Source organism: Salvelinus alpinus, chromosome 36 (genome assembly GCF_045679555.1).
Source record: "Salvelinus alpinus chromosome 36, SLU_Salpinus.1, whole genome shotgun sequence".
Lineage (NCBI taxonomy): Eukaryota > Metazoa > Chordata > Actinopteri > Salmoniformes > Salmonidae > Salvelinus > Salvelinus alpinus.
This window is the reverse complement of record NC_092121.1, coordinates 3,136,707-3,158,608: the sequence shown is the minus strand read 5'-3', so window position 1 is coordinate 3,158,608 and position 21,902 is coordinate 3,136,707. Positions and strand designations below refer to the sequence as shown.

Here is a 21,902-nt window from a genome sequence, read left to right as displayed (position 1 = left end):
CTGTGTCAGTGTTTGGGCTACACAGGACTGTTTCAGGTTAGTCACGTTTGTTGGTTGTTGTATTTTGTAGTGTTTGTTGTTTTCCCATTAAAATATGAATACTTACCAATCCGCATCTTGGTCCGATCCATGCTCCTCCTCGTCTGAGGAGGAGAACGACTACGACAGCCGTTACAGAAACCCACCATAACAGGACCAAGCGGATTGGAGAAGGAAGGCAAGAACAACAGCAATGGGGAAAAGAGGAATGGACTTGGGAGGAAATCCTAGACGGTAAAGGACCCTGGGCAGAGCCAGTGGAGTGTCGCCGCCCCAAAGCGGAGCTGGAGGTTTTATGAGGCGAAAGCAAGGCAGAGCGGCTGGAAGCCCGAGAGGCTCACCCAAAAATTTCTTGGGGGGGGGGGGATAAAGGGGAGTGTGGCGAAGCCGGGTTGGATACCCGAGCCAACTCCCCGGGCTTACCGTGGAGTGAGAGGGCGTCGTACTGGTCAGACACCGTGTTATGCGGTGGAGCGCACGGTGTCCCCAGTACGCGTGCTTAGCCCAGTGCGGGCTATTCCACCTTGCCGCACTGGGAGGGCTAGGTTGGGCATCGAGCCGGGTGCCATGAAGCCGGCCCAACATATCTGGCCTCCAGTACGTCTCCTTGGGCCGGCGTACATGGCACCAGCCTTACAGGTGGTGTCCCCGGTTCGCCTGCATAGCCCAGTGCGGGCTATTCCACCTCGCCGCACTGGCAGGGCTACGGGGACCATTCAACCTGGTAAGGTTGGGGAGGCTCGGTGCTCAAGAGCACGTGTCCTCCTTCACGGTCCGGTATATCCGGCGCCACCTTCCCACCCCAGCCCAGTACCATCAGTGCCGACACCACGCACCAGGCTTCCAGTGCATTTCCAGAGCCCTGTTCCTCCTCCACGCACTCTCCCTGTGGTGCGTGTCTCCAGCCCAGTGCCTCCAGTTCCGGCACCACGCACCAGACCTACTGTGCGCCTCAGCAGGTCAGAGTCGGCCGTCTGCTCAACGCCGCCTGCGCTGCTTGCCTGCTCAGCGCAGCCTGTGTCTGAACTGCCTGCCTTCCCAGCGCTGTCTGAACTGCCTGCCTTCCCAGCGCTGTCTGAACTGCCTGCCTTCCCAGCACTGCCCGTCTGTCCCGAGCCTTCAGAGCCGTCCAGCCAGGACCAGCCAGAGCCGTCCAGCCAGGACCAGCCAGAGCCGTCCAGCCAGGACCAGCCAGAGCCGTCCAGCCAGGACCAGCCAGAGCCGTCCAGCCAGGACCAGCCAGAGCCGTCCAGCCAGGACCAGCCAGAGCCGTCCAGCCAGGACCAGCCAGAGCCGTCCAGCCAGGATCAGCCAGAGCCGTCCAGCCAGGAGCTGCCGTCCAGCCAGGATCCGCCGGAGCCTTCCGCCAGCCAGGATCCGCCGGAGCCTTCCGCCAGCCAGGATCCGCCGGAGCCTTCCGCCAGCCAGGATCCGCCGGAGCCTTCCGCCAGCCAGGATCCGCCGGAGCCTTCCGCCAGCCAGGATCCGCCCCTCAGTCCGGTGCTGCCCCTCAGTCCGGTGCTGCCCCTCAGTCCGGTGCTGCCCCTCAGTCCGGTGCTGCCCCTCAGTCCGGTGCTGCCCCTCAGTCCGGTGCTACCCCTCAGTCCGGTGCTACCCCTCAGTCTGTTACTGCTCTTTGGAATAGTGGGATTGACATGGAGGGTGGATATTGGGAGGAGGCCACGAAAGCGGGGGTTGACTATGGTGGGGTGGGGACCACGACCAGCGCCAGAGCCGCCACCGTGGACAGACGCCCACCCAGACCCTCCCCTAGACTTTGTGCTGGTGCGCCCGGAGTTCGCACCTTAAGGGGGGGGGTTCTGTCACGTTCCTGACCTGTTTTCCTTTGTTTTGTATTTGTTTTAGTTGGTCAGGGCGTGAGTTGGGTGGGTTGGTCTAGGTTTGATTTTCTATGTTGGGATTTTGTGTTCGGCCTGGTATGATTCTCAATCAGAGACAGCTGTCAATCGTTGTCCCTGATTGAAAATCATACTTAGGCAGCCTGGGTTTCACCTGTGTTTTGTGGGTGTTTGTTCCTGTGTCAGTGTTTGGGCAACACAGGACTGTTTCAGGTTAGTCACGTTTGTTGGTTGTTGTATTTTGTAGTGTTTGTTGTTTTCCCATTAAAATATGAATACTTACCAATCCGCATCTTGGTCCGATCCATGCTCCTCCTCGTCTGAGGAGGAGAACGACTACGACAGCCGTTACAAACCATCAGCGTACAATGACACCTTTGTTTTTAAGCCATGCATTTCTAATCCCTTAATATTATTGTTGGATTTAATTTTAACAGCTAACATTTCGATGGCAATAATAAATAGATATGCCGGACAACCTTGTTTTACTCCTCGACAGTTTAAAATTTTCTGAGATGTAGCCATTATTTACTATTTTACACCTAGGGTTACTATACATAACTTTAACCCATTTTATAAGAGATTCTTCAAAATTGAAATATTCTAGGCGTTTATATATAAACTCCAGTCGTACTTTATCAAAAGCCTTTTCATAATCAGCTATGAAAACCAAGCCTGGTTTCTCCGATATTTCATAGTATTCTGTTTCCAGTACTTGTCTTATTTTATCTCCAATGTATCGTCCATGTAAAAAAAACAGTGATTAGGATGAATAATATCTGACAATACCTTCTAAATTCTGTGCGCCAAGCATTTAGCTGGAATTTTTGCATCACAACACTGAAGTGTAAGAGGCCTCCAATTTTTTTAAATGGACTGGATCTTTATGTATACCACTTGGATCCCATTTCATTAATAATGAAATCAGACATTCTTGTTGCATGTCCGATAATCTACCGTTTATATAGGAGTGGTTAAAACATGCTAATAAATGGTCCTCTGAGTATATCAAAAAGGTTGGTAAACTTCCACTGGTATGCCATCCAGCCCTGCAGTTTTACCTGACTTAAAGGCTTTAATTGCATCAAGAAGTGCCTCCTCTGTAATTTGGCCTTCACATGAGTCTTTCTGTACAGATGTTAATTTTACATTAATAGGGAAAAAATCCATACAATTAGCTTCGGTTAGTGGCGATGTAGGAGACTGAAACGAAAACATAAACTCAGCAAAAAAAGAAACGTCCTCTTACTGTCAACTGCGTTTATTTTCAGCAAACTTAACATGTGTAAATATTTGTATGAACATCACAAGATCCAACAACGGAGACATAAACTGAACAAGTTCCACAGTCATGTGACGAACAGAAATGGAATAATGTGTCCCTGAACAAAGGAGGGGTCCAAATCAAAAGTAACAGTCAGTATCTGGTGTGGCCACCAGCTGCATTAAGTACTGCCGTGCATCTCCTCCTCATGGACTGCACCAGATTTGCCAGTTCTTGCTGTGAGATGTTACCCCTTTCTTCCACCTAGGCACCTGCAAGTTCCCGGACATTTCTGGAGGGAATGGCCCTAGCCCTCACCCTCCGATCCAACAGGTCACAGACGTGTTGAATGGGATTGAGATCCGGGCTCTTCGCTGGCCATGGTAGAACACTGACATTCCTGTCTTGTAGGAAATCACGCACAGAACGAGCAGTATGGCTGGTGTCATTGTCATGCTGGAGGGTCATGTCACGATGAGCCTGCAGGAAGGGTACCACATGAGGGAGGAGGATGTTTTCCCTGTAACACACAGCGTTGAGATTGCCTGCAATGACAACAAGCTCAGTCCGATGATGCTGTGACACACCGCCCCAGACAATGACTGACCCTCCACCTCCATATCGATCCCGCTCCAGAGTACAGGCCTCGGTGTAACGCTCATTCCTTTGATGATAAACGCAAATCCGACCATCACCCCTGGTGAGACAAAACCACAACTTGTCAGTGAAGAGCACTTTTTGCCAGTCCTGTCTGGGGTTTGTGCCCATAGGCGACGTTGTTGCCGGTGATGTCTGGTGAGGACCTGCCTTACAACAGGCCTACAAGCCCTCAGACCAGCCCCTCTCAGCCTATTGCGGACAGTCTGAGCACTGATGGAGGGATTGTGCATTCCTGGTGTAACTCGGGCAGTTGTTGTTGCCATCCTGTACCTGTCCCGCAGGTGTGAGGTTCAGATGTACCGATCCTGTGCAGGTGTTGTTACACGTGGTCTGCCACTGCGAGGACGATCAGCTGTCCGTCCTGTCCCCCTATAGCACTGTCTTAGGCGTCTCACAGTACGGACATTGCAATTCATTGCCCTGGCCACATCTGCAGCCCTCATGCCTCCTTGCAGCATGCCTAAGTCAAGTTCACGCAGATGAGCAGGGACCCTGGGCATCTTTCTTTTGGTGTTTTTCAGAGTCAGTAGAAAGGCCTCTTTAGTGTCCTAAGTTTTCATAACTGTGACCTTAATTGCCTACCGTCTGTAAGCTGTTAGAGTCTTAACGACCGTACCACAGGTGCATGTTCATTAATTGTTTATGGTTCATTGAACAAGCATGGGAAACAGTGTTTAAACCTTTTACAATGACGATCTGTGAAGTTATTTGGATTTTTACGAATTATCTTTGAAAGACAGTGTCCTGAATAAGGGACGTTTATTTTTTTGCTGAGTTTATTCTTAAAGTGCTTAAACTCATCGTTCATAATATCGTTCTGTGAATCATGCGTGACTCCATAATTTGTAACAAGTTTCAATTAATTATTTTTGATAGGATTTATATGGTGAAGATTGAAAAATATATTTTTCCCCATATTCCATCGAGTTCGCTTTATTTTTATAATACACTTACGCTGAATCTTACTTGAATAAGTTCCTCCATTTCTTTTTGTTTTTCCTCTTAACTTATTCTGTGCCTCTATGGTACAGTTTTTATTGCTATCTAACTTTACTGTTATTCATTCAATTTCCTTTGTTAATATGGACTCTTTTAATCTAAATTGCTTTTGTTTTATAGATGAGTACTGAATTGCATGGCCTCTAAAGGCACATTTAAAAGTGTCCCATACAATAAGGGGCTCTGCTGTACCTATGTTATGTCGGAAAAAGTCCGTTATAAATTATTCTGTCCTAGTTAGAAACAAGTTATCATCCAGTAAGCTTTGAATAACTTTCCAATATCCTCTCCCACGTGGAAATTATGTAAGAGTAATATATATGCCAATTATGTGATGGTCCGACCGCATTCTGTCCACTATCAACACTTTTTAAACTTTTGGTGCCAGAGAAAATGACATAAGAAAGTAAACAAGACGACTAGCTTTATTAAGCCTCCGCCATGTATATCTCACTAGGTCAGGGTATTTAAGTCTCCATATATCCACTAATTCCAATATATCCATGACATTCATGATTTCCTAAACTGCCTGAGAGGGATAGTTTGTAGTGTGATTTCCTTGGGAGCAATTTCCTAATGCCTGAAGGTACCACGTTCATCTGTACAAACAATAGTATGCAAGTATAAACACCATGGGAACACGCAGCCGTCATACCTCTCTCTCAGGAAGGAGAGAAGTTTACATCTATCTCCTAGAGATGAACGTACTTTGGTGCGAAAAGTGCAAATCAATCCCAGAACAACAGCAAAGGACCTTGTGAAGATGCTGGAGGAAACAGGTACTAAAGTATCTATATCCACAGTAAAACGAGTCCTATATCGACATAACCTGAAAGGCCGCTCAGCAAGGAAGAAGCCACTGCTCCAAAACCCCCATAAAAATGCCAGACTACGGTTTGTAACTGCACATGGGGACAAAGATCGTACTTTTTGGAGAAATGTCCTCTGGTCTGATGAAACAGAAATTGAACTGTTTGGCCATAATGACCATCGTTATGTTTGGAGGAAAAAGGGGGAGGCTTGCAAGTCGAAGAACACCATCCCAACCGTGAAGAACAGGGGTGGCAGCATCATGTTTTGGGGGTGCTTTGCTGCAGGAGGGACTGGTGCTCTTCACAAAATTGATGGCATCATGAGTCTGGAAAATTATGTGGATATATTGAAGCAACATCTCAAGACATCAGTCAGGAAGTTAAAGCTTGGTCGCAAATGGGTCTTCCAAATGGACATTGACCCCAAGCATACTTCCAAAGTTGTGGCAAAATGGCTTAAGGACAACAAAGTCAAGGTATTGGAGTGGCCATCACAACCCCTGGCCTCAATCCTATAGAACATTTGTGGGCAGAACTGAAAAAGCGTGTGCGGGCAAGGAGGCCTACAAACCTGACTCATTTATGCCTGCTCTGTCAGGAGGAATGGGCCAAAATTCACTCAACTTATTGTGTGAAGCTTGTGGAAGGCTACCCGAAACGTTTGACCCAAGTTATCCAATTTAAAAGCAATGCTACCAAATACTAATTGAGTGTATGTAAACTTCTGACCCACTGGGAATGTGACGAAAGTCATAAAAGCTTAAATAAATAATTCTCTCTACTATTATTCTGACATTTCACATTCTTAAAATAAAGTGGTGATCCTACCTGAGCTAAAACAGGGAATTTTTACTAGGATTAAATGTCAGGAATTGTGAAAAACTGAGTTTAAATGCATTTGGCTAAGGTGTATGTAAACTTCCGACTTCAACTGTATATGGCACCCTTGAAGGATCTATATAGAACCCTTATCTAAGAGTGTGTATAATATTTGAAGAAACGGACACACACACACCTTGTATTTGTTGGAATTGTGCTCGCAACTTTGTTCAAATGTAATATGTGAATGAACCGTTGAACGAAGTCGAATTTCTCCATGAAATGTTATCTTAAATGTTGTCTTATTCCTTCTCATAATTCCGGATCAACAGCATCTTCAATGAAAAACAATAAACGCCTTTACAATACACTTTTAGACAACAAATAATTTGACTGTGTCATCTCATCACTGTAAAATATTGTTGATTTGTACAGTTGTTAATAATTTAAAGTACACATATACTGGATATCATGTAACCTAATTATAATTTTGAATGGCATTTCAATGGAGTAAAGCAATCTCTCTTAAAACCATACTGTTACTCTTCAGTCCCTAGAGTGGAAAGATTAGAGATGCAGACATCCCATCAATTTATATATCTGGATGAATAAATTAAATATGGATTTAAAAGTACATTAAAGACACGACTATGGAATACTTTGACAGATGATCTACCTGACAGGCCTATGGAATACTTTGACAGATGATCGACGTGGCAGGCCTATAGGCCCAGATTCAAAAGCACCCGCAATATAGGCTCCAATTTAAATGTAAATGTCTGTACTGCCTGTGCACTGCATAGGCTACCAGTGTCTTATTCTGAAAACCGGGAGCATATAGGAGGGGTTCTACCAAAATATTTCAGACCCCCCCCCAAACCCGTTTCTTAAACGAAATAACGCGATGTTGAGCGTGCAAGGTTGATCTGTATTTTAAATAGGCAGTTGTTGTCACAAACTACAATTACCCTTCAAGCAAGTGGTTACAACGTAGGCGGAGACCATCGTTTCTGTGTGCAAATGAAAAGGGCAATATAAAGTGCTATTGTTTTCGAAGTGAAAGGCCAAACTCAGTTCTGTTCTATATGGTGATATTTATTTAGGCTATAGTCTGACTAAAATGGATTCATATGACAATTTTTTCATCATTATTTCCCCCCTGGTTGATAGGCCAATATTTCATGAGAAAGGAGCAAATATATCAAGATGTCCTTTCCGTGCATTTTCTCCAGATGTAAAACAACACTCTCATGTATGAAAGTGTACGGGGACTTCCGCCTTTCACTTTTGGAACACCTTGCAGAATTTTTGTATAAAGGACCGACACAGGTTGGAGCATGGCAGAACTCGGGAATTTGAGAAATTGATCGATCAGGAAGAACAATTGATCTCTTTTATCCTTTGCGGAAAACCTTTTTTTTTGTTGGTCGGAATTATACAAAATAAGCTATCTTTCGGAAGTGCTACCCCACGTTGTTTGCGGACAGACCGAGAACTACAATAGCCCTAAGCTAAAATGGGTTCAATCAGCCTTTGGATGTGCTTGGTCCTGACGATTTGCACCTGGCATAAAACCATCGGATGCACTTGGATGAAGACACCGCCTCGGTCTCCGAGCATGTTCCAAGTGTTCAGCAACAACACCACAACGATGCTTCAGAAAATGGTAGGATACGGTGATGTTTTTCACTTGTTCCTGGTCGTTGAGCTGTTGTCATTTTTCAACATTTCATGTGCTGTTATATATGTTTCATTTAATTCCCTGACTCCTTTATGTACAGTAATTATAATGCAATATTTGTTTGAAATATTTTGTCATCTCAGGGTCATGAAGTCTCTGGAGAACCTCAGATCACTTTCCCTGACAAGCAATACAGACAAGTCGATAATTTAAAGGTAGGAAATATGCATAGCCTACACTCTTTAAAAAAATGCATTGTTCTATCCATAACCTTTTTTTCTAAGAGTGGACAGTGAATTCGGAAAGGATTCAGACCCATTAACTTTTTCCACATTTTGTTAGGTTACAGCCTTATTCTAAAGTGGATTAACCCCCCCCCCCCCTCTCTCTCTCATCAATCTACACACAATACCCCATAATGATTTGTTTAACCTTTATTTAACTAGGCAAGTCATTTAAGAACAAATTCTTATTTACAATGAAGGCCTACCCCGGCCAAACCCTAACCCGGACGACACTGGGCAAATTTTTTCACCGCCCTAAGAGATCCCCAAACACGGCCGGTTGTGATACAGCCTGGAATCGAACCAGTTTATGTAGTGACACCTCAAGCACTGAGATGCAGTGCCTTAGACCGCTGTGCCACTCGGGACCCAAATGACAAAGCACTTTGTTTTGTTTTTTCATAAATTTGCAAAAATGTCTAAAAACATGGCTTTGAAAACATGTCTTTGTCATTATGAGGTATTGTGTTCAGATTGATGGGAGAAAAATACATTTAATCGAGTAAGGCATGTACTAATACAAATCACTCTTCTTCTAGGCTGACGAACAGATTGCCTTCATTTCGCAAACTCTGAACGCTATAAAGAAATTGTACAGCAGTGGTAAATACGAGTCCACCTCCTCTAACCAGAAAGGAGTTGACAAGTTTATGAATGACCTCTATCGCCAGACCTCGGAGCTGGACCAATGCGTAAGTAATTTGTAACTTTTGCCTCTTAACATTAATGCAAAAAGGAAAACATTATCCTATTATAATATAATGACAAATCATGATATTAAATGAATTATTTGTATGTTCCAACAGGTAAAGGCTATGAAAACTAGACGATCAAAATCTGTCAAAAGAGTGAACAAAAAGATGAGCCTTCACTTCAAATTCCTTACGAATTATCTGAAACTCGCGGTAGGTTGATCAATTTGTCTTACAAATAGAGTACATTCACCAAATCTGGATGTATTTATGTGATGATACAACATGTGTCTATTCTAAAATCTTAACAATTGTATTTTATTGATGCAGGAATACAGCGCAAGCGGTTGGGAAGACATAAGGACAGTGGTACTGGCACACCTACGAAGACTAGACATGACATTAAGTAGCCAATGAGCGTTACGTTTGTGTGGTGTAGAGATTATTTATTTATATGTCTATTTATAAACATGTTTATTTGTTTTTCTATGAATTTATTGTGTAGTAATGTATTCTGTGGAGTAAAATATTTTTTATACTGAATAATTATGTGATTGATTTAGGCTAAACACAATGTAACAATCTTTTCCTGCATTTGTTTTTTGTATTTATGAAGGCCATTGCATACTATATTCATTATTGCAACCTGATACGAAGTGTTTGTTATTGCAATGATGAAATGTATTTAATTTAAATAAATGTGGCCTCTACAGCTGAAATATATTTTTATCAAATCAAACCTAATTTGTCGCATGCACATATTTAGCAGATGTTTTAACGGGTGTAGCGAAATGCTTGTGTTCCTAGCTCTACCAGTGCACTAATATCTAACAATACACAACAATACACAAAAATCTCAAAGTAAAAGAATGGACATAGGAAATATAGAAATATTAGGACGAGCAATGTCGGAATCCGGGGGATATATATACAGTACCAGTCAAAAGTTTGTACACACCTACTCATTCAAGGGTTTTTCGTTATTTGTACTATTTTCTACAATGTAAAATAATTGTGAATATATTAACATTATGGACAGTAGTTGGATATCATTTTTTTTTCATATACATTTGTAAAAATTTTAAAAACCAGTTTTCACTTTGTCATGATGGGTTATTGTGTCTAGATTGATGAGGAATTGTTTCATTCAATATAAATTAGGCTGTATTGTAGTAAAATGTGGAGAAAGTCAAGGGGTCTGAATACTTTCCCAATGCACTGTACCTTAGTTGAATGCGCTGTAAGTCGCTGTGGACAAAATCGTCTGCTGAAGGACCAAAATGTAATGAGCTCCGCCCTATTAAAAAAATACAAATTTGTCTGGTCCGGACCAGACCAAATCTGAACCAATCATAGACATCTAGCTCATGTCTCACAAGTTTGAACACCACAGTATGGTATGGCACAATTCAATACAATAGAGGACAGTATAATACAGTAAAGTATAGTAGCGTACAGTACAGTAGAGTTTTATTCAGTACAGTATGGTACAGTAGATATTAATTAAGTACAGTAGAGTTTAATTCAGTACAATACAGTTTACTACATTAGAATAAAGTGGGCTACACTCTGCTGTGCTGTTTTCTACTCTACTGTACAGAATTCTACTTTACTTTTCTTTACTGTACTGTACACTCTACTGTAATGAACTGTACTCTTCTGTTCTCTACTATACTGTGCTGTCCAAATTTGTCCGTGGACTTTGAAATTAAGTCCGGATCTCACAAAAATCAGATTAAATAAAGAAGGCCGGTTCAGACAGCACTGTGTTTAGTGGGTAGGCACGATGTATCCTGTATGCATTGGGATGATGCAGTTTAGACATTGTATGCTCATTGACGTCTTGCACATTCTATATTCTACGGTTCTACATCGTTTATACGTATAGGCCAGACATCAACATTCTACGTCTTCCCATTGTGCAAACGCTCTCCAAACTCCATATTCCCTACCCAATTCGATAGGTCGGCTAAAAATGTGCATGATTACTGGGGAGAAGACTCAGGTGAAACTGATTGACATCACACAACTTTTGTTAAACAGCTGGGAAAACCTCCAAATGGGTCCACTGCAGACTTGTCTGCGACATACTCGACGTAAGGATGAAGACGGATGAAGACGTCAGCCACTTCAGCACATTGGACATCGTCACACAGCAAAGATGTGTTGTGGCTGCAGGCCTGTTGCTACTGTTATTGCCGTGCTTACTACTGTTCCAATTCCCCACACCCTAAACTTAGAATTGTAAAACTATAGGCAATAAATTGATATATGTGATGGGAAATATTGCTCTCTGAGTCCTTGGTATCTCGATTTACGTGTCACTCTTATGATTCATCCTCATGGCTGGTCCCCAATAGATTACATATTTTCTACATAATGCCTATTAATTTAAGGCTACATCGAGTAACACCAAGGTCCGTATTGATAAATAATCTCAGAGAGTAGGAGTGTTGCTCTAGGACACGTTTTGCCTTTTAGATTATAATGAATGGACAGAGAGGGTCCTGATCCTAGATCAGCAGTCCTACTCTGAGAGCTTAATGAATAAATGTGAGCCCAGCAGAATAATTAGGCTACATCTCATATTTTAGCCTATAACATGACGTTTCAGGATGAAACCATCTATGACATCTTATCAAGACCCTGATGGAACAGGTGTGTTCGTACTGGGTTGGAACAAAAGCCTGCACCTCCTCCTGCTGGTCTCCATGACCGTGAAGACAGTTTTGGTTACCACTTCCCTACAGTATATGATATTTACAGTTGTACAGGCATTGTACATTATTAATTAATCCCAATATTATACAGAAAAAGGGAGAAATAAACCAATGCCAAGATTTGACCTTGCATAGTCATTCAAAAACGTGCACAACGCCATGACACACACACACACACACACACACACACACACACACACACACACACACACACACACACACACACACACACACACACACACACACACACACACACACACACACACACACACACACACACACATACAACAGTAGGTTATAGCCCTGTCAACACTATTCAGGGTAAATATCCTGATATCGTAGCCTAAACCAAGGAACTATAGTCACGTATTATTTTTAATTTTCCCCTTGAAAAGAAAACGACAAATAAAAAGTTCCAACAAATCGTGTTGTTTGTGAACATTGCATCACCAGCAGACAACTGTAGGGTGAACGTTGGTTACGTCATTGTGAAAATGAAAGTAGAAAGATCAGAGTAGTGACGCTGACGTCTCCCATTCCCTTTTCATTTGAAGCGCAACAGCAGAGTACTTTCCGGAGATGCGGAACAATATTTCGGACTAACTTCGAAGGAAACCCACAAAATTAATGTCTTATATGGCTACTTTTTTAAAGAAGTATGGGTTTCATGTCGACTTTGACAATATTGTTATCGGACTTTTTTTATCGGTTCATGCAAAGTTATTCGCAATTGAAAGCATAGTTCGCGTATAGCCTATTATCGCTAATAGCCTAGCCGATATTTACAGTTGAAATCGGATGTTTACATACACCTTAGCAACCTACATTTAAACTCAGTTTTCACAATTCCTGACATCTAATCCGAGTAAAAAATCCCTGTTTTAGGTCAGTTAGGATCACCGCTTTATTTTAAGAATTTTAAATGTCAGAATAATAATAGAGAGAATTATATATTTCAGCTTTATTTCTTTCATCACATTCCCAGTGGGTCAGAAGTTTACATACACTCAATTAGTATTTTGTAGCATTGCCTTTAAATTGTTTAACTTGGGTCAAACGTTTCGGGTAGCCTTCCACAATGAATTTTGTGAATTTTGGCCCATTCCTCCTGACAGCTCGTGTAACTGAGTAGGCCTCCTTGCTCGCACACGCTTTTTCAGGTTTGCCCACAAATTTTCTATGGAATTGAGGTCAGGGCTTTGTGATGGCCACTCCAATACCTCGACTTTGTTGTCTTTAAGCCATTTTGCCAGAACTTTGGAAGTATGCTTGGGGTCATTGTCCATTTGGAAGACCCATTTGTGACCAAGCTTTAACTTCCTGACTGATGTCTTGAGATGTTGCTTCAATATATCCACATCATTTTCCAGACTCATGATGCCATCTATTTTGTGAATTGCACCAGTCCCTCCTGCAGCAAAGCAACCCCACAACATGATGCTGCCACCCCCGTGCTTCACGGTCGGGAAGGTGTTCTTTGGCTTTTTTATGGTGGTTTTGGAGCAGTGGCTTCTTCCTTGCTGAGCGGCCTTTCATTTATGTTGATATAGGACTCGTTTTACTGTGGATATAGATACTTTTGTACCTGTTTCCTCCAGCATCTCCACAAGATCCTTTGCTGTTGTTCTCGGATTGATTTGCACTTTTCGCACCAAAGTATGTTCATCTCTAGGAGACAGAACGCGTCTCTTTCCTGAGAGGTATGACGGCTGCGTGGTCCCATGGTGTTTATACTTGCGTACTATTGTTTGTACAGATGAACGTGGTACCTTCAGACGTTTGCAAATTGCTCCCAAGGATGAACCAGACTTGTGGAGGTCTACTATTTTTTTTCTGAGGTCTTGGCTGATTGATTTTGATTTTCCCACGTAGGCCTTGAAATACATCCACAGTTACACCTCCAATTGACTCAAATGATGTCAATTAGCCTATCAGAAGCTTCTAAAGCTTACAGGTACATCATTTTCCGGAATTTCCCAAGCTATTTAACGGCTCAGTCAACTTAGTGTATGTAAACTTCTGACCCACTGGAATTGCGATACAGTGAATTATAAGTGAAATAATCTGTCTGTTAACAATTGTTGGAAAAATTACTTGTGTCATGCGCAAAGTAGATGTCCTAACCGACTTCCCAAAACTATAGATTACTAACAAGAAATTTGTGGAGTGTGTCACGGATAGCTAGGAGTGGTGGGTGTGGAGTCAGGCACAGAGAGCAATGCTTCCAATGCATACGTTTATTAAGCTGGGTCTAGCCAACAAACAGGCAAAAAATACCAATAAACGGGTATGTCCCCAAAACCAGGGAAAATAACCAACAGAAAAATACGTAAGCACAACAATCTCACCACTGACAGTGAGAAGAAGCCCACACAAAAGCAGGCGGGCCCTGGAAGTTTAAATAGGCCAATAATTAACAACAAATAAGTAACAGGTGAAAACAATCAAGACAAAACTAACAGAAAAGAATAAGGAATTGGTGGTAACTAGTAGACCGGTGACGACGACCGCCGAGCGCCGCCCGAACAGGGAGAGGAGCCACCTTCGGTGGAAGTCGTGACAGAGTGGTTGAAAAACTAGTTTTAATGACTCCAATCTAAGTGTATGTCAACTTCCGACTTCAACTGAATATTCAAATGCATTTTTTCAATGAAGTGTGTTTTATAACTGGACAGGGCGGCCTGTTTTGAACAGTGTACTTTGAGCACCTATACAACTTCCGTTCCTACCAAGGAAATACTATTACATTATTAGAATTCCTAATTCTATGTTTCCAACCCATCTATGAAACTGCGTTCCACAATCAATAACGTAATAGGAGCAATATTCGCCGTATAGACTGAAAAGGTGCACAGTGAATTCACTAAACCAAGCCCAGCTCATTTAATCCCTACCATTGTGTTGCTGAGTTGTGATAATGTTTCAGAAAATGTGCATTATCTCAGGGGCGTTGGAAGACAACATGTAAGTATGTCCCTCTTACTGCCCTGAATGATCCTACAGCTATTGTATGCAGTAATCATATTCCTATGAACCAGAGTTCTACTGTTAGCACTGAGGTGGTGTACCCTAGCAGGAAGTCTACGTTCTGCAGCTCACCCTCCACTAACATAAATAACCCAAGCATGTCTACCTCTGCCAAGCCTCCCAGTAAAGCAAGAAAAACAATCAAGAATCCCAGAAAAAGTGTTAAAAATAGCCCATGTTAACTTTGTAGCTTAAGAAATATGGTTATCGAAATCAATAATTTGCTTGTAACAGACAACACTCATACTCTGACAGTCTATGAAACTCACTTAGCTAATACCTTTGATGACACAGTGGTAGCAATACATGGTTATAAGATCTACAGAGAAGACAGAAATGCCAAAGGTGGATGTGTGGCTGTTGATTTTCAGAATCACAGTACTGTGAAGCTTAGAGAGGATCTCATGTTAAATACTGTTGAAGTAATATGGCTACAGGTTCATCTGCCTCCCATAAAGCCCATTCTGGTGGGAAGCTGCTATAGACCACCAAGTGCTAACAGTCAGTATCTGGATAACATGTATGAAATGCTTGACAATGTATGTGATATCAGTAGAGAGGTATATTTTCCTTGGCAGCAGCTAATAGGGATCCATAACACATACAAATACAAGCAGTGAGGTAAAATGGCTGAACTTTAGAATTCATTCAACACCATCAGTCTCTCTATTAATAACATCTATTTTTATTTCAAGGATGTGCAATGTAAACGCTGAACAGCCATATGTTTCAAATTGCAGTGCCTGATTTAAAGAGAGTCTACAGACTAAATGTGTGAGCAAAATGTGGTCTCTGTGAAACACCTATTGAAACAACGGTTCTTCAAAACAACGTTTTTGGTTAACCCTACACAGAATCTGAAAAGTGTGGTGTTCAATGTCCACACTTTGAACATAGTTATATTGAACATGGCCCTCATTTAATAAGACACAGCCCTTCACCAATATATTATAGAGTTATTTATTTTTCATATTCAATATTTCCTGCTGAATAATTGCTTACTATTATCATGAACTGCATTACTCCAATGTAATTATTGTCATAGACATGAATTAAAAACTGTTCACTTTCATTACGTTTTTCTGATTCATTTCAAAAGAGCAAAATTAAGAATCACCGAATGAAAATTGGGTCTTATTAAGGGAATCATTCAACCTTCTTCACAGTGTTTTCCCTGTACACCAAGTCAGAACCGTAGGATAAAAAAACGTGGCATATAAGCAGACAATGAAAGCTATAATAATATTCGATGATGACTTGTCTTACTCAAGAAAGCAAAAAATAGACCATGTTTGTATGCAGCTTTATTAACTCAATGGATTTTTTGCCAACTGATATGTGAAACGTATTATTGCCAAATAACAAGTGATACAGGCAACAGCATAAAAAAGTTAAACAAATGCTAAATGCTAATAAATTAATCTGAGCAAATTCTACATCACCACAAATAGGATGGATTTCGCTGCCACAAATCACATATGAAACTGGGAACATCCAACCGCAGTTGTGGTGTCATAGGACTCGTTGGCAGCGCACCTGCTGTGGTTGAGTTGAGTGAAGGAAATAAATATATATATATATATATATATATATATATATATAGTGTGCTCTCCATGAACACAGCGCATGCGCATGCGAGATCACGCGATTGGAGGTTCGCGACAACCTGGTGCAGTTCAAGAAATTCCTCGAAAGCAGAGTCAAGCCATGAGGAAGAAGAAGTCTGTTGGAGAACCACATAATCATCATTGGAGACATGTGACATGTTTCTGAGCCCGGCTAATAGATTGATAGCTGATATAATTACTGACTGAATGATTTATTTATAAACATTGGTTGACTGACATTTATATGTGAATGTATAATATATAATAAAATCAAATAATTATTCTCTCATCATTTTTTAAAATTCATTTATATATTCAGTCATTCATCTTTTCATTATTTTATGCATTCATTTGTTTATAGACTTACTTTTTAAAAGGAGCAATCTGCTGTTCTAACAATACCAAAGCGGTCACTGAACCATTATTTTTCTAAATAGCTGAAGATTGGCGTGGGGAAAAGTAATCATTGTCAATATTCAAATATTAATGCTAACCTTGAAATGGTTGAGTATCTACCTGACTCTGTTCTGTTCTGCTTTTACACGGCAGCATCCGATCTGTGCAGGTGGACGCAGTTCATGCGCTAGTGCACTATTTTTGCACCTGTCCGCTATTTGGTGTGTAAAATGTGATGCTCAATATATCTAATTATTACACCTACATTTATTTTATTGTATTATAGCACGTTTTATGTAACCAATACATTCACTCTCTGTACCACAATGTTTCATTTCTGGATACTATTCCAATACAGTTCACTTTTTGATATTGATATGACCTCATTTCAGGGTGGACAATTTACAGTTCTGTGTCTTAAAGATAAGTCGAGCGCATGTTTCCAGAGCATGTGTCACGGCCGATGCTGGAAGAAGACCAAGGTGCAGCGTGGTGAGCGAACTGCAAACATCTCTGAAGCTGGAAACACTTATCTCCCTCACTAGCTTTAAGCACCAGCTGTCAGAGCAGCTCACAGATTACTGCACCTGTACATAGCCCATCTAAAATTTTGCCCAAACATCTACCCCTTCCCCTACTGTATGTATTTATTTATTTATTTTGCTCCTTTGCACCCCATTATTTCTAATTCTACTTTGCACATTCCTTCCACTGCAAATCTACCATTCCAGTGTTTTACTTGCTATATTGTATTTATTTACTTCGCCATCATGGCCTTTTTTTGCCTTTACCTCCCTTATCTCACCTCATTTGCTCACATTATATATAGACTTATTTTTCTACTGTATTATTGACTGTATGTTTTGTTATTCCATGTGTAACTCTGTATTGTTGTATGTGTCGAATTGCTATGCTTTATCTTGGCCAGGTCGCAGTTGCAAATGAGAACTTGTTCTCAACTAGCCTACCTGATTAAATAAAGGTGAAATAAAAATTTTAAAAATAAATTGGAGACAGGTGACATGTTCCTGAGTCTGGCCAATTAAATTGATGATGATATAATTACTGACTGACTGATTTATTTATATGTGAAGGCTATGTATTTATTTATAACACAATTAAATGATATAATACATGCATCTATTATCATATAGTTTTTTTCATTCATTTATATATTCAGTCATCCATTTATTCATCCATTCAGTCTTTCATGCATTCATTTGTTAATAGGCAATCTACAGTTCAAAACAACACCATAGTGGTCACTCAACCACTATTCTGGTAAATAGATGAGGGATGGGGTTCCAGAAAAGTAACCGCTGTCAGAGAGCTATTGATTCAAGTAATGACCATCCAAGAGATCAACATTATAGTTTCAACTACATTTTCAAGCTATACAGTGTTTGTTTAGATGTATATTGTTTCAAACAATGTCATAAAAAAGTACATTTTGGGTTCTGTTGAGGTAAGACAGGTGGACTGAGCTCATGAGGCCTTTAAAAGTTATATATTGTTCAAGAATCAATAGGTAGCCTGTGTATCATTCATTTAAAAGTCCAAAATTGGATGTAGCAATCACAGAAATTGCCCCTTTAACTAAGCATATCCAAGACGATGAGATGTGGTGTTATTAGGAATTAGGATTTAGGTATTTTTCTACTAAGCCTACGATAATGTTATCACAACACATTAGCACATTGGTTCATTTAATTTCTCGTAAGTAATAAATAGTCAAATGTTAATTTTACCCTGATTATTCAGATACACACGTCATAAAATGCTGATTAATTTCTATATAATCTTCAGTTATTATCAACAGTTTAATTCGAATGTATAGACATGAATGGGATTAAAGACAGAAGATGCAAACAGAACGAGATCATATTAAATGATCATCTCTCACTCCATCTCTCACAGACACACGCACGCACGAACAGAGCGAGAGAGAAACAAACAAATAAGCAAATAGCAGTTTTGTGATGAACAAACAAACATTGTAGTAGGCCTTCCCTTAGTCCATAAAAGTGCTATTAGTTTAATTTTGGTGTTGATAAAGACATGAAGAGGTCTACTGCATTCATTGTAAAGTTATGCGATCGATTCTCTCTCTCTCTCTCTCTCTCTCTCTCTCTCTCTCTCTCTCTCTCTCTCTCTCTCTCTCTCTCTCTCTCTCTCTCTCTCTCTCTCTCTCTCTCTCTCTCTCTCTCTCTCTCTCTCTCTCTCTCTCTCTCCTCCCTGTCTTTCTTAGCAACGTTTGAGCCTTTGAGTTACATTTTTTAAACCTACTTAGGACAATGTGCCTCCTATGAAGGAAAACTCGAAACATGATGAGAGGGAAGTGGAGCACACGAAAAGAGAAATCCGGAGATAATGGATCAGAACACAAACCACATTCTGACTGGAGGAAATTTGCAATATACTGGCAACAGGTAAGTCAACAACATGCTATCATTTGATCATTGCTTCAGGCTTCAATTAATTATTTTCAGGATTATATTCAACTAACAATGACCATCTTCAGCAGATCATCTAACTACCCTAAGAATGGCAATTCAGACTATCACTTGGATGAGCGCCTTCCTCTGCCTCGTGCAAGTTTTCTCGATGCCCATGCCTTGCCAGCTACAAGGACAGCTGGTGCGAACAACCCACAACCTACTGAGAGACATGGTACATTTTTTAAATTACTTTTGACTTGAGATGTATTATCCAACTATGTTTAATTAACTGAATAGCTCAACGTGAACCATGTGTTTTCAGGGGGGTTATTTTCCTCTAGAGTGCCTGCAGGAGAATATCGCCATGTCATTCCCAGCCACCGCATTTGCAACCTCCGGTGCGCCACAGGTAAGGGCACGCGAGCATATCCAAGTGTTCTTTACAGCATGAAAGAGTATTTGCATCCGTTAGGATTAGAAAATAGAAAACTTTAAACTGCCATTTATGTTATTTGAAATTATTGCTGTTGTCCGATTCAGTTGAGCAGCAGTGGTGCTAAGGCTATTTATGAGACATTGAAGAACATCGACACATTGTTTGGAACCGACGAGCTGCCGACGATGTGGGACCAACAGAAGTTGGAGTATTTTCAGAACATTATCTACCGTCAGACTGAAGAGAGCAAATGTGTGAGTACCTACCTATGCCAATACAGATAGTTTAAATGTTTAAGTGTGGTATGGTGACATTTGAATTATTTTCTTCTTGTGTCAGATGATGGGGAGTGTGGATACACGTGATTATCTAGTCAGGGCAAAGGCGCTGAATACGTACTTTATGAACATCGCCGCTGTCCTAAAATAAAAAGTAGGGTACAAGCAAATACACTATAATGGATGCATTTTCATTATTATTCATCGCCTGCCTCTTTCTTTCTTTCTGTCAGATGATGGGCAGTGTGGATACAAGTGATTATCCCATCGGGGCAGAGGGCCTGAAGACGTACTTTGGGAACATTGCAGCAGTCCTAACAGAAAAGGTAGAATATAGGTTGAAAACAAATAGACACATTGTTTTGATAATATCTCTACATAGGACAATATTACCCTACATTGCCCTAACAGTTTATTTTTATTTTCACAGAATTTCAGTTACTGCGCCTGGGAAGTGGTTCGAAAAGAACTCCTGTACACCCTAGAATTCATTCTGAAACACAACTCTGATAGCCTTCTGTGGTCCAACAGAACATGAATTTGAACTTGCAGATCTTTTTTACTATTGTGTTTTACAATTGTGCTTGATTTTAAAAGCCTTCTATTCTACAATCATGCAATGTGCAATGCCAAACAGCAATATTATACAAGTATTTATTTATTTATCAAGGTTATTTATTTATGTAGGCCTATTTATGAATGTATTTATTAATCTATTTGAAAATCGTGCCTGTTGTTGCTCTTCATCAAATGTTAAGTTAATAAAAAAATTATACTTTTATTAAATATTGTTAATCTGAGTGCTCATTCTGTATCCAAGTCTGTCGGTGTGTTTTTATGTATTTATTTTTTATTTAACCTTTATTTAACCAGGTAGGCCAGTTGAGAACAAGTTATCATTTACAACTGCGACCTGGCCAAGATGAAGCAAAGCAGTGCGACAAAAACAACAACACAGAGTTACACATAAACAAACTTACAGTCAATAACACAATAGAAAAATGTATGTACGGTGTGTGCAAATGTAGAAGAGTAGGAAGATAAGGCAAAAAACAGGCCATAGAGGCGAAAGAATTACAATTACAATTTAGCATTAACACTGGAGTGATAGATGTGCAAGTAGAGATACTGGGGTGCAAAAGAGCAAGAGGGTAAATAATAATATGGGGATGAGTGTCACGTTCTGACCATAGTTCTTTTGTGTTTTCTTTGTTTTAGTGTTGGTCAGGACGTAAGCTGAGTGGGCATTCTATGTTGTGTGTCTAGTTTTCCCGTTTCTGTGTTTGGCCTGATATGGTTCTCAATCAGAGGCAGGTGTTAGTCATTGTCTCTGATTGGGAACCATATTTAGGTAGCCTGTTTTCTGTTGGGGTTTGTGGGTGGTTGTCTTCAGTCTTTGTGTGTCTGCACCAGACAGAACTGTTTTGTTTCGTGGTTTTCTCGTTTATCGTCATTTTGTTTGTTTGTTTTACGTATTTGATTAAAATGGATACTTTTCACGCTGCGCCTTGGTCCTCCTCTCTTCCTCCATACGACGAACGTTACAATGAGATAGTTGGTGTGCTATTTACAGATTGGCTATATACAGGTACAGTGATCGGTAAGCTGCTCTGACAGCTGATTCTTAAAGTTAGAGAGGGAGATATGACACTCCAGCTTCAGTGATTTTTGCAAATAATTCCACTCATTGGCATACCTGCTGGAGCACGTGCTACGGGTGGGTGTTGTATAATGACCAGTGAGCTGAGATAAGGCAGGGCTTTACTGGGGCAAGGACTTGAAGATGACCTGGAGCCAGTGGGTTTGGCGACGAATATGTAGTGAGGGCCAGCCAACGAGAGCATTCAGGTCGCAGTGGTGGGTAGAATATGGGGCTTTGGTGACAAAACGG

General features: G+C 41.0%; 2 protein-coding genes across 3 annotated transcripts; both read left to right on the top strand.

Annotated features, from left to right (window-relative positions):
• The first annotated feature begins 7,968 nt into the window (after positions 1-7,968).
• On the top strand, positions 7,969-9,526 carry LOC139565509 (interferon a3-like). Its single transcript, XM_071385909.1, has 5 exons — positions 7,969-8,118; positions 8,277-8,348; positions 8,957-9,109; positions 9,224-9,322; positions 9,440-9,526. Exons 1-5 carry the CDS (start codon positions 7,969-7,971, stop codon positions 9,524-9,526), a joined length of 561 nt encoding a protein of 186 aa, XP_071242010.1.
• Positions 9,527-19,105: 9,579 nt separating this feature from the next.
• On the top strand, positions 19,106-20,797 carry LOC139565217 (interferon alpha-17-like). 2 transcript variants are annotated; one of them, XM_071385382.1, is made up of 6 exons: positions 19,106-19,288; positions 19,384-19,529; positions 19,620-19,706; positions 19,838-19,987; positions 20,245-20,337; positions 20,442-20,797. In XM_071385382.1, the coding sequence occupies exons 2-6, from the start codon at positions 19,404-19,406 to the stop codon at positions 20,547-20,549; spliced, it is 564 nt and encodes a 187-aa protein (XP_071241483.1). In that variant the 5' UTR covers positions 19,106-19,288; positions 19,384-19,403; the 3' UTR covers positions 20,550-20,797. The 2 variants fall into 2 exon arrangements, with proteins under 2 accessions (XP_071241483.1, XP_071241482.1); XM_071385381.1 differs by having other exon boundaries at positions 19,162-19,288; positions 19,381-19,529.
• Positions 20,798-21,902: the final 1,105 nt, after the last annotated feature.